Source organism: Echinops telfairi, unplaced genomic scaffold, assembly GCF_000313985.2.
Source record: "Echinops telfairi isolate 266 unplaced genomic scaffold, ASM31398v2 ScPeMD7_655;HRSCAF=1070, whole genome shotgun sequence".
In the NCBI taxonomy this organism is placed as follows: Eukaryota; Metazoa; Chordata; class Mammalia; order Afrosoricida; family Tenrecidae; genus Echinops; species Echinops telfairi.
Window position 1 is genome coordinate 35,291,068 of NW_022104553.1, and position 12,881 is coordinate 35,303,948.

Below are 12,881 nucleotides of genomic sequence, written 5' to 3' on the forward strand. Positions count from 1 at the left end.
AAAAATGAGGACCTAATGTCGGGGGTTTAAGTGGAGAGAAAATGTTTTGAGAATGAAGTACAAATGCGCTTTACACAATTGATGTGTGTATGGATTATGATAAAACATGTATGAGCCCCTAATAAAATGTTTTTTTTTAAAAATCTACTTGCTTTCCTCTCCATGCCGAAGTTCTGTAACTGTACTATTTCCTCATTTTTTGTTGTAATTGTATTTATTCAGTGGTGGGATTAAAATAATTTCACAACTGGTTCACTGCCCTAATTGCCATTTTAAACATAAGAAAAGATACATTGCTTCCTGATTGATGTCTTCCTTTGAAATATTCTTCACTTTTATCTTAGCATCATCAGCTGTGTGATTTATCCCAAACCATCTTTTCACTGTAGTAGGATCCCATTCCTTTACAGGCAGACCAATTAGACAATAGTCATTGTGTTTGATATATAAGAAACAGCTAGGCGACTTCCCTTCTCTGAACATATGTTCATCTTCATTATGTTCTTCTCTCAATATATTATGATCTGCTTCTGCTGAATTTACAACCATTGTTCTGACAATATTTGTAGCCCTTTGAACACTTTCAGGAATTGCATAATTCATTCATAATCTCTTGGAAATTTTGGGTGTAACACAAAACTGAAACAAATGATAGTATGTCACCCTCTGGTTGTTTGACATTTTTTCTCTTTACATTATATGTTTGTTTTCTGAAACAATAAACAGGGAATAAAAATGTAGTATTTCATCAACTATATTACAAGTTTTAGGAAACTAATAAATATTACAAGCATAGTTCCGAATGAACATTACTATGGGTGCTAATACACTGAGGCAGATGAATGTGGGGGAAAAAAGTAGTGTAAATTTGTGATTTCCACATTAATCAGCTGCCCAGAGAATCCTGATTACAAGTTCCATTTTAACAGAGGTTCACCAAGCTCAACAAAAGTAGGTGTGGGTTCTGCCAAACCAGCTGAGTCCCACTACTGCCTTTATTACAAACTGCTCTCTGGTTCACGATTTTCAATCTTAATTGCTTTACTTTGGATGATTCTACATCTGAGTTAGTTTCTGAGTTGATCTCAGGTTGATGTCTGTTCTCTGTTCAAAGAACTCCCCTTAGTATTTCTTTTGAGGTTAGTCTGATTTTATCACATTCCTTTAGTTAAAACATATATATATAACTATATATGTATAACTATATAAATAATTACATTCCTTTCATTTTAGTTTATCTGGAAACATCCCAACTTCACCATGGTATTTGAGTGGCGGTTTGGCTGAGTGTATGATTCCTTTTTCTTTTTTAAGGATCATTTTTTGAAGCACGGAGTGTAGCAACTAGAAAAAAAGCTTACTTGGGGAAAGAAGAGCTGATACCAAGGGCTCAATAGAAAGTAACTGTCTAGAAAAGAGTGATGGTAACATGTACAAATATGCCTGATACAGTCGCTATATGGATTGTAATAGCATTGTAAGAGCTCTCAATAAAATGACTGAAAAGAAAAAAAGTTTTAAGAGAAGATCTAATAATCAGGCAATAATCAGATCCAATAATCCAGCCAGTGCAGGAAAATGTATGTCAACACAACAGGTGCAAAGTCCAGAATAGACAATCATATATAATCAAGGTAATGTCAAATGAGTGGTGGAATTATAGGTATTTATTGGATGGGGTAAGATATGGCAAAAAATGTATTATAATAAGGGCTCATGGTGGCAGGGTGGGGGAGGGAGGGAATAAAGGGGAGCTGATATCAAGGAGTTCAAGAAAGAAAATGTTTGTGGTAGCAACTGTACAAGTAGGCTTGACTTAATTGAACTATGAATTGTTGTAGCTGTGCGAGTGTATACATATTTTTTCCTTCGGGAGCTTTATGTTATCCCATTACCTTCTTGGTTGCGTGGTGTTGCCTGAGAAGTCAGAGCCTACTCTTACTGATTTTTTCTTTGTAAATAACTAGTTTTCTTGGGCTGCTCTTAGGATTGTTTCCTTGCCTTTGGTTTTGAAATTTGACTATGTCACAGTGATTTTCTTTTGGTTTCTCTCCTGTTTGAGCTTTGTTCAGCTTCTTGAATGTGTTTTCTCCTGACCTCTTATGTCAAGGAAGTTTTCTTCCAACAATACTTTGGCAATTTTGCTCTCTTCCTGTTCTACAATTACATGTTATTTCTCTTGACTGTGTTCCACAAAATTCTTGGGCTTTCTTCAATTCATTTTTCTGATTGTTCCTCTAGCAGTTTAATATTGAGAGATTTGTCTTCCAATTCACTAGTTCAGCCTTCATTAAATTCTTTTCCAAATATATTACCCATTTCTGAAATCGTGTTAATTTTATGGATTTTTATTTGCTATTTGTAGAGTTTAAATTGTTCTATGCATTTTGTCAGGCTTCTCTTGTAATGTTTTCCTGAATTCTTCTAATTTTTACGTGTGTGTGTTTGGCTGGCTTTCATCAATCTCTGAATCCCTTTAATGGCACTGGATTTGGTTTCTGACAACCACTAAGTTCTCAAGTTACTATCAAGGGGCTGCCAGTGAGTTTTCAGACAACTGGATGACCTAGTTTCAACCCTTTACACCCACTACCCGTTAGCCCTCTCAGCATCACTCATGGCGGCTGCGCCTACTTGGAGAACTATTCACAATAGTCAACAGAGGTGGAAACCTAAATGCTCATTACTCGATGAATAAACAAAGTGGGCACTTACAATGGGACAGGACTTAGCCAGTAGAAAACGTCCTGAAAAGGTTCAGTATGGATGGAGTGTGAAAACATTATGCTGAAGAACTGCACCAAGGACTAGAGGAGAAATAGTGCACGTAAAGGGGCAGGTGTGGAGAGGCCTAAGTGCATTCGTGGTTCCCAGGGGTGCGGGGAGAAGGCTAGGAGATATTGGTCTCCCACTGATTAAGGTGGGGTTGCACAGTCGCCTATTGTTACTACTGTCAAAAGTTGGAGAGTTAAGATAGATGTTATCTTTCACACGCAACCATCACACACGCACAAGCTGTTAAGACTGTTTATGTACCACCAAACACCTTGTGGTATTTGGTCCACTGGATTGGAAGCGTAAGTTCTTGGTTTCAAGGGGCATCCCTGTTAATTGGCCTAATAATGTGTAGTCCTTCCGTTCTACCTAATTCATTGTGCTTAGGGTCTTAAAGGTTTCAAAGCAGCCACCCAAGGCACAATGGGCTCTATTCATGTGGAACGAGAGAGGAAGGGCAATTGGGAATCGGATATGGAATGCGTGGCTAATTGCACAGACAAACAAAATGGCCTCGTCTGTGAAACCCTAAGAACTGTCCAAATACAGTCTTCTAAATTGGTTCAGTCAAAAGCTCATGAGCTATTCTTTTACAATCAGACTAAGTATAACGAAGTTTTCAAACTGTGAAGGAGAGCAAGTGTGTGCATTGGGTGTGGGGTGACTGACATGGGTAGTTGGGCACGTGTGTGACAAATACTGCTGAGCATTTTCTCCAGGTGTATGAGCTACAGTCCCCACTGCCACCAGTTGCCTCCAGCCTCGTGTCCTTGAGGAGCTGTCCTCCAGGGTAGCTCTTTTTACAGGGCAGAAGAGTCCGTGACACACCCCTCCCAAGCTGAGAAGTGCAGCCCACCAGTGCCGACAGACCAGAGGAAGAAGAGTATTGCCTTCCTACTTCAGGTGTACTTCCCATAGATTCTCCAGGTTCCTAGACACTTCCTGGTGGCCATTTCTAGGGACCAGGGATCTGGTGAATACCAATAGTCTCAGACCAGTCCCTGTTAACCCAAGACAGCGCTGTACAAACATGCTCATAGTTATGGGTCTAAAGAGCCTTCTCACCCTACCTTGAGCCATAGTTTATCCCATCTTTAAGACCGGCCCTCCTCAACTCTGGCCCAAGCAGTTACCCACATCTTGTGTATTCACACACACTCCTCTCCCAACCAAGTCCCACCACACTCACTCAGGGTGCATCTAAGCTCAATACCTATAAGCCATGGGGACAGATCCTCCTGAGCAGCCCTCAATGGAAGATTACTGGTGACCTGAGCACTCTTGCTATACCTAGACCTATCCCCAAATTCAAATCCAAGGCTCTCCAAGAGATTCCTACCTTTGTTACAGCCCCCACACCTCCCAGGTGTGTAGTTGAAGACCTGCTGGCTGACCGGCCCATGGCTGGCACTTAATGAGAAATGACCCAGTTTTTAATCAAAGGAAGGAACCTCTTCTTGTAACAATGAACCCATAGAGCTGGAAAGAAGCCTTGAGGATAGGGGTGAAGAGGTTAGAGTAGGTGGTGAGCACATCCCTACTTTACTCCCTTGTACTTGAACTTCTGGGCAGGCCATGGCCCATACTGCTCTCCAGGCTTTTGTTGCTGTGAATTCCAGTATCTAGGCCTCTAGGTCCCAAAATCACTACTGTATCTCCCATCCCTCCCAGAGCAAGACCACACAAGTCATTCATGTGTACCTGAAGTTCAATAAGCTCTCATCTAGGTTTTATGGCCAAAGAAGGGGAGGAAACATTGAGACCAGGTAAGAATTAGGGTTTAAGAGGTTAGTACCATTAATACAACCCCTGCCCACCCTGGGACCATGAACCCCAGATCCTGAGACTAACACACAACTTAGGGGGTTACTGAGGCTGAGAACCCATTCAAATGCTTTTACATCACCTGGCTCTGGGGATTATTTTTAGGAAGGAATAGGGAAAGAACACCAGCTTCTTTACCCTCAATGAATTCAATCTGTTTCCACACCCCCGTCTTGTCTCTCCCCTCCTCTCACTCTATCAACCGTCCATTCTCAATTTCTCTCTACAATGCTTGCTTGCTTTACAGAGCAACTGCACTTCAGCAGATCACCATTCTGAAGACAGACGCAAGCAAACCCCAACACTATTCTTAAGTCTGAAAGGCAGACACACACTTTGAGATTTTAAAGGAATTTATATAAAAATAGTTAACCTACAATGCTTTTACCACCTGAAACTAACTGCATAATATACAACAAATTGGACATGTGTGAAATCTCTGTAATTTTTTTAAGAAACCACCACCTTGGTCCAGGTTTTTTAGAAGACAGACAATATTCCTTTGAATAAAATGGAAATATTCTCATAGGCACAACTTAATTTAAGTGAAGTCATATCCTTTTTTTGGCTGCAGAGTCAGATCAATGGTATGCACACACACGTGTCTTCCTTGAGACCCGGGCAGGGTACCCCCTCGGGATCTCTGCCCATGACCTGTGACTGGGATTCTGAGGGAGGGGGTTCTTTCCAGGTGACCGAGGAAGGTGGGAGGAGGGTGCAGTCTTCATGCCAGGAGCCAGGGTGGAAAATGAGGCCGAAATTGTGGCTGTGCCCTGGTGTGTCCCTAACGGCCAAAGGTAGGGCACAGTCCCCAGGCCTAACATGGCAGCCTTCCCACCCACCAGCGTTTGTATTTCTGAGACACACAAGCACACCACAAACCCCGGCCTTCCAGACCATACCCACCCCAGGAAGTGATCGTGGAAGCGGTCTTAACCCCTTCTGAACAACACCTGAAACCTGTTCTCCAGGATTTGGGGCACAGGGGACCCCAGAAGGGAAAGGCAGTGATGGGGTGAAGTGGAAGGCAGGCAGAGCCCAGAGGCTAGCTGCCTGAGGAGGCACAGACGGTGAATAAATACACGTGATGGGGCGGGGCCGGCCCGGCGGACAGGAGCTCAGTGGGAAGTGAGAGGACACCGTGGGACAGAAGCATGCATGGCAGCCCCGCCCACCCTGACACAATGCTCCAAAACTAACCTGGGGCCACCCAAATGGCCCACACACAGCACAGACACACACACACACACACACACACACACACACAACCCCAGGTCGGGCACCAGGCCCCTGCTCAGAGCTCTGTAATGTGCATGGCAGGTGACGGAAGGGAGCCAGGCCGGAGGCGCCGAAGATGGCAGCAGCGACACAGCAGGTGGCCATCCAGTGGGTAGCAGCGATGTCCGTCCTCCCCACTCAGCTGCAGGCCACAGTCCTATGGAAGAACACAGCACAGAACCCAGGGTCAGGGGAGGTGTTTCGTATTAGCACAAGCAGAAAGGATGGGTGGGAAAACTAGAGTATCTACACAGGGGATTTGAGGTAAGATATTGAGGGAGGAGGTTGTTGTGGATTGAGTTGTGTGCCCCCAATTCTTAACTGCACTATGATTCTCAGTATCATGTAATTATCCTCCATTCCGTGATCTGATTATCCCATGTGTTATAAATCCTAACATCTCTGATGTAAATACATCAGGATTAGAGCCAATTAAATTAATGAGGCAAGATTCAATTTACATAATTACAATGTATCTTTAAGTCAATTTCTTTTACTTAAGAGATTAAATGAGATCAGAGTGGCCTTAGCAATAGCAAAGAAGACCTAGGGTAGAACTTGTCCTGTGATCCCAGGTCCCCTGTGCTGAGAACCTGCTTGACTCAGGGGGAAACTGATGGCAAACACAAGGGACACTGGGCCCACAGACATTAACAGGAGACAGGGACTTTCCCCAAGTAGTTCCTTAGAAACAAGCCCTGAATTTGGATCTGTAACAGAATAAATTTGTCGGTATTTTTGTCACAGCAGCACTAGCTATCTAACGCAGGGGTAATTGAATACAAGGGTGGCGAGAGAGCTGCAGGAACATCTGAATGTCACAACACTAACAGTCTTTAAAGACAAAGGGAAAAAACAAAGCATTTCCTAGAATAAAGCTAACTGGAAAAGAGAAAATTCAGAAGAACTGAGCCTTGGAGAGTTCATCAGACATTAAAAGATGGAAAGAAAAGGGAAAAGTGAGCAAACGAGGGGAAAATTAAAATGGCGAATTAAAAGTGGGTTGTTCTAAAGGTGAAGTCAGGAAAGCTTGTCACAGAGGAACAGCCCGCTTGGGGGAAAGCTGAGTGAACGGGAAGGTAACAACTGAGAACTGTCATGGAATCTGCCACAGGGGATATGGTGAACTTGGCAAGTGCTGAGGCAAATACTTGACCAGAGAGGCCGTAGGAAATAATGGGAAGAGCGGAATTAAAGGCATCAAGTTTACAGAAGCTTTGCTTTATGGCCCTCATCTTGCCCCTTTACTATTACCACAGTTTTTATTAGTTAATTTTCTGTGTTCAAAACATGATTTATCCTTCCATGACCTTTGTAAATAACTGACAGAACACGTGAAGGGCAGCCCTAGAAGACATGCCGTCAAAGTCAGTGGGCACCTAGCAAGACCAGCTGGACTGCTTTTTCCGTCCTTCCTTCTGGATGCCCATTCCCTCAAGGTGGTTCTTTGATCACATTCACTGAATCCATGGCTGAATTTTCCTTTGCACCTTTAATACTTGTTGGCCAAAGACAATGAGACCAATACTTTCCCCACTCTTCGCAGGTAAGAAAGGGGAATCATGGCTTCGTGTCCATCCACAGACCACTGACAGATAACCACAACACACCAGAGAGGGAAGGGTGGAAGGGCTTGTAGATTCCAATTCCCACCCAACAGCTCCCTGGAACCTGTGAGACCAGGTGACATAGTCTCACAGGTACACAGGCCACCTGGTTTCACACCTCAGAAGGTGGTTGCTCACAAGCACTGTCCGGGATGGAGTTTCCTCAAGGAGCCAGTTTCCTTTTCTGGATCAGCCACGAGCAGCTTGAAGACATGCTCTATGATTTTCAACATCAACTCTTCACTAAGCATCAAGTTCAGAAATCCCAAGGGAAAACTGAAGTTCCCCAGGACAATATGATGCCTGCAGGGCAGGCACAGTTAATACATCTGATAGCTTGTTACTGTCTTTACCACCCACTCATCGTGTCCCAGGGAATCTTGGCCCCTTGCAGACCAGGCCTGCTCCTGGCTCCTTTGGTCCCAGCAGGATTTCCCACGGGACCACTGGACTCCTCCCTGAGGGATCCATGATTTCTACTGAATATTCCTCACGGGTGTGCCCTCCTGTTCTTCTCGGGGTTTCTAATCACACAAGCTCTTCTTGGAACAGTCCTCCTCTTTCCTGTTCACTCCTTCTCAGCCTCCATTTACAGCTGCTTTACCTCGAGGCAGCCCTTAAAGACTGGTGCTGCGCACTGTCCTGAGCCCCAAGTCCTTCCTCTCTACATAACTCTCCAAGGAGAGGTCGCTCCTGACGCTCACTTCTAAGGAGCATGCTGGTGGTACGTACTTCAAGACAGATTTGTTTGTTCTTCTGGCAGTCTAGCCTTCTGGTACTTTTTAATACTCTTCATCAACACCATAATTCAAATGCATCAACTCCTGTCTGGTCTTCCTGATGCATTGGCCTGCTTCCACATGCATGAGATGACTGATATAATGGCCAGCCGGGGTCCTTCTTGAAGAGCCCTGCTCTTCAAGACTTTAAAGAGATCTTGCACACAGATCTGCCCGATGTAATTCATCATTTGAGTACTTCACCCTTGGAAGTACCCAGTCACAGCGCAGTGTTCCCCCTCGAGTTGAGAATTCAAGGCCAGTGGAAGTTACGAGGCAGATTATCAAAGTGGAGAAAGCCAGGTGCCAATGACTCCCAAATTTCAACAATAACCTCCCAGGTGCTTTGAGCTGTAGAACACCTACCTACCTACTGGAGATCGACGTGTGTGTCTTTCCAGCTACAGAAAAGAACACCTAGGACCCTCCTCCTTTTGTCCTGCCTCCCAACCTCAAACCCCCTATCCAGTCATTTCCCAGCAAATCCAGTCCCTTCTACTGTCTCAGCAGCAATCAAATCGATCGACTTTTCTGGACACAGGACCACAAGCCTGACTCAGCCTGTCATCCCTGGTCCATGCAGAACCTGTATCATTTTCTGTACCTTCTCAGGGCCCCCACCCCCACATGCTCTTCCTCCAAACATTCTCTACATTGGTAATAAGTGCCCTTTCTAAAATCCAAAAGCAACCTGGTCGTCCTTTTAAATTATTCTCCAGTTTCCTAAGGTTGAACCCACAAACCTTAGTTCACATGGTATTTTGCCACCAGCTCCTGCCAAATTCTCAGTCAACTTCCAATTGCACTACCTGGAAATACTCTAACTCAGTGGCTAGCTCCTCTTCCTCATCCTTCAATTCTTAGCTTGGGGAGTCTCTCCTTCAGGACGTTTTCTGACTTTCTATGCCAGGGAGGGGGTGTCCCCGACCACCCACCTTCCAAGAGGGCCCAGGCTCACCTCACAGTGATAACATTCCACATGGTAGTCTCTGTCCATGGAGACCACACGAATGGTTGTCTCACAGCCCTGCGGAAAGAGACAGGATTTACTAGGGCTGAAAGCAAATTCTGCTATGGAGCACACATCTACGGAACCTAGCATGCCTTTGGTGGATGGATGTAGATTCGTTCCTGTGTGAGCAATGACACCAGGGGATCCATGGGGGCTAAACCAGCTATCAGTGGGTTCCCAAGAATGGCTATGCATGCACCTTCTGCATCCTCACTGCAACCAAGAGCACACACAGGTGCCAAGTGACAGCTGTCATGAATGTGAATGTGGGGGAACAGGTCTGCGTGCCATTTTCACTTCTCTGGAGTCAGGAAAGATCACTGCTGGCCCAGCTTCCCCAGGCATACACACCTGGGGTAAAACAAGCACACAGAGGATGACCCGGGGGTCTTTACTCTGCACAATTCACATCCTTCTCTCTTCTGCTGCCCCACAGACCTCAGCTGGCAGAGCTGATCGGACCCCGCGAGCAGCCCTTATGTCAATGGAGATGGAACTGAGAGAGTCAGCGGGGAAGCCAAGCAGCAGGGGTTACCATTTTCTTCTAACTTCTACCACAACTGCATGCAAGGGCCCAACACACATCCCTCGCCCCTGAAGGATGCAGGGCAGGAGAATGTGCTCATCCCTCCCACTGTGGCTCCACACCTGGGACAGACCCAAACAGGCCTGAGCAGATGCTGGGCTGGACCAGGAGCCTAAACATCTCCAGGTGAGTGGTTCCTACCTGTGCAGGGAGGATAGGACGGGCACAGGAGGCACATTTTGGTGCAAAAACCCTGGAGGAATAAAGGAAACCAGAAGTCACCAGCTGAGTGACCTGAAGGCAAGGGCACAAGGACATCATGTCCACCCGCAAAATGACCCAAGCATCCAATCTTACTTTGGGGTCAGAACAGCTTCTGTCATGTCTTCTTAGCACTAGCCTTTTTATCTGGCTCTCCAATTCGCCTTCACCTTATCACCATTGGCAGGATAGTTCTGTCCTCTCCCAACTGCTTCCTGGGTTTTCCTGCCCCCTCCCTGACTACCTATCCCACACATAGCATAGGATAGGAGCTCTAAGGGGAGGACCTAGAGCCACAAGGGGAATGGTGGCATGGCCAGCCCCAGGGGTAAAAAGAGGCAGGCTCTGCAGTGATCCAAGACTGTCTTCCCAGGTAGAAGAAGCCTTGCCTGCTCCTGGGAGCAGAGGGATGGATGCTGGCTGGCAACTAGCAGAGTCCTCGCCACTAAGAGAAGTGGAGCATGGAGGGTAAGGCAGAGGGAGGACAGAGATGACCGGTGGCTGGATCACAGGAGAGAGAATCCAAGGCATGCCCTGCCTCAATCACAGAGCGATCACAAGGAGAGCCCAGAAGCGGCTCCATTTGTGCCGTCTATGAAAAGGCCAAGAACAGCGGAGCATAGGCAGGCAGGGTGGCCAGAAAAATTCTTCAAGGAGAGGCAGCATGAGTCCTGTCTGCTCCACAGTGCTGGCTACTCACGTGTGATAGTCTCTGACACAGTAGATGTTGTTCTCCATGTCCACGGTGAAGGGCACCCCGTCCAGGCACTCATTACACACAGAGCACCGGAAACAGCCTGGGTGGTAGGACTTCCCGAGGGCCTGGAGGATCTGAGGGTGGGAGGCACTGAAGGGTCAATGCAGGTGGAAGGCTAAGCACAGCCCCCAGAAGAGGGTCTGGTCTGAGCCCCTGGCAAGTCTGGAACAGGTGAAAGGATGGGGTCCTCAGAGTCCACCCTGGTCACAGGGGTGGGGGCTCCAGGAGTCTGGGGAGGGGGTCGGTTCTTACCATCTCCATGATGAGATGTCCACACACACTACACTTGTCAGCTGTTTGCTGGAACCCGGAGTACTGGGAGAGGACAGAAATCCAGGATGTGAGGTGACAAAGGGCCACTGATTCCCCAGAGAACATCTGCCTCCCGGCCGCCAATGTCCATGTGAATCAGAAGGAGGATCCCCCACCTTTGGGCCCCCTCCTGGCCGCAGTCAGGCACACAGCTTTAACTCACCAGGAAGTCCTCCTGGCAGTACACTTTCTCGCCCACATTGTAGAAGGCCTTCCCTCTGAGCCGTCTTCCTGAAAGACAAGCGTCAAGGTGGGGTCACTGGACTGCTGCAGACTCGGGATAGGGCGCCTTGATTTCATCTCTCAGCTCCTGCCTCCAGCATATGAGAAATGGGATCACAGGTGGATTCAAAATGTTCTTTTCAAGGTTTTACTATTGCTGTCATAAAAATGACGATTTCAGAAAAAAATATTAAACAGAATCTTGTCAGCAGAACTACTGTAAATGTATAAAGAACTACCTTTTAAATAGGAATCACCTTGATTAATAAAAAATACACCCACTTCAAGTTCAGTTGAATTCAGAGTCAAGTTCTCAGAATAAATTTCCTTATTCCACGATTACTGGAAGTACGATTTTGATCACATGAAGAGGCCCACTAGCAAACATCTGTCTTAAAAGAAGTGTGGCCAGTGCTCTTTCAAGGTAAAGACGGCAGGTGTCAGGAGAGACCAGTGCTTGGAGAACACCCCGCCTGGTGAAGTGGAAGGGCAGCAAGAGAGAGGAAGGGCTTCAGTGGGATGAAGGCTTGACACAGTGGCGGCAACAATGGGCTCAAGCAAAAGAACAGCTGGCCGATGGAGCGGGGCTGGGCGGCGTTTCTTTCTCCTGTGCACACGGCCCGACTGGGCAGAACCGACTAGCTAGCACTTACCAACAATACCGGGCAGCGGCGGTTTTTGCCTTCAAGGTAAGAGGTTGGATTCCTACTTAATGAACCTCATGCCCAACTCTGTTAATGAAGGCTTGCATGTTGCTATAACGTCGAACAGGTTTCAGCAGAGTTTCCAGACGAAGGCAGATGAGGACAAAAGATTTATTTCTTAATCTTCTTGTGAAAATCAGTCAAAGGAAACCCCCCTACAGATGACAACAATCCAATCTGCAAGTAATCATGGGGATGACACAGGGTTGGGTAACGCTTCATTTCACTGCATGGGGATGCTACGAGTCAAGTGCTGACTCAACTCACAGCTACAATATTACAAAGATGTCTTTGTCAAAACAAAAGCAACATCAGCCCTCACGGCAAGATGTTAGAGACATGACCATTACAATCTAGAGAAGAACTACAATGCCAAACTAGGAATGAGAAGGAATTTCCTCAACCTAACAAATGGTATCAATGAAAAACCTACTGACCACTTGTCTGTCAGCTGGTTGTACCATGGTGACTTTCGTGTTGCTGGGATATTGGAAGCTGTCATCAGTACAGTGAACCCTCGCCACTTCGCGCTTCGACTTCCGCGGCTTCACTCTATCACGGTTTTTGCGTAACAGCGCATGCTCTGTCATTACTGCCACTGATTGGCTTATACTGTACACGCTTCTGTCTGCATCGCTACGTATCAGAGCTACATATCAGATGCAGTTTTGCTTTTGTACAGTGTACTGTAATTGTTTGCAATTTTTAAGAAATTTTATCTAAGCCCTATGATGGCTCCTAAACAAGCTGCTTCTTCTAAGCCTTCTGACAATAAAAATAAGCGCCAGAGGAAGATGCTCACCATCCAGGAAAAGGTAAAACTT

At 46.1% G+C, this 12,881-nt stretch overlaps 1 protein-coding gene across 1 annotated transcript in view; it reads right to left on the reverse strand.

Annotated features, from left to right (window-relative positions):
- Window positions 1-4,934: 4,934 nt before the first annotated feature.
- LOC123522006 (WT1 interacting protein) overlaps window positions 4,935-12,881 on the reverse strand; it is a 20,195-nt gene continuing 12,248 nt past the window's right edge. Inside the window, exons 3-8 of the mRNA XM_045292916.1 lie at window positions 11,295-11,362; window positions 11,072-11,134; window positions 10,763-10,893; window positions 10,003-10,054; window positions 9,222-9,290; window positions 4,935-6,034 (exon numbers count right to left, since the gene is read on the reverse strand). Coding sequence (XP_045148851.1) covers window positions 5,894-6,034; window positions 9,222-9,290; window positions 10,003-10,054; window positions 10,763-10,893; window positions 11,072-11,134; window positions 11,295-11,362 — 524 coding nt within the window. The 3' untranslated portion in view covers window positions 4,935-5,893. The remainder of the gene's footprint in view (window positions 6,035-9,221; window positions 9,291-10,002; window positions 10,055-10,762; window positions 10,894-11,071; window positions 11,135-11,294; window positions 11,363-12,881) is intronic.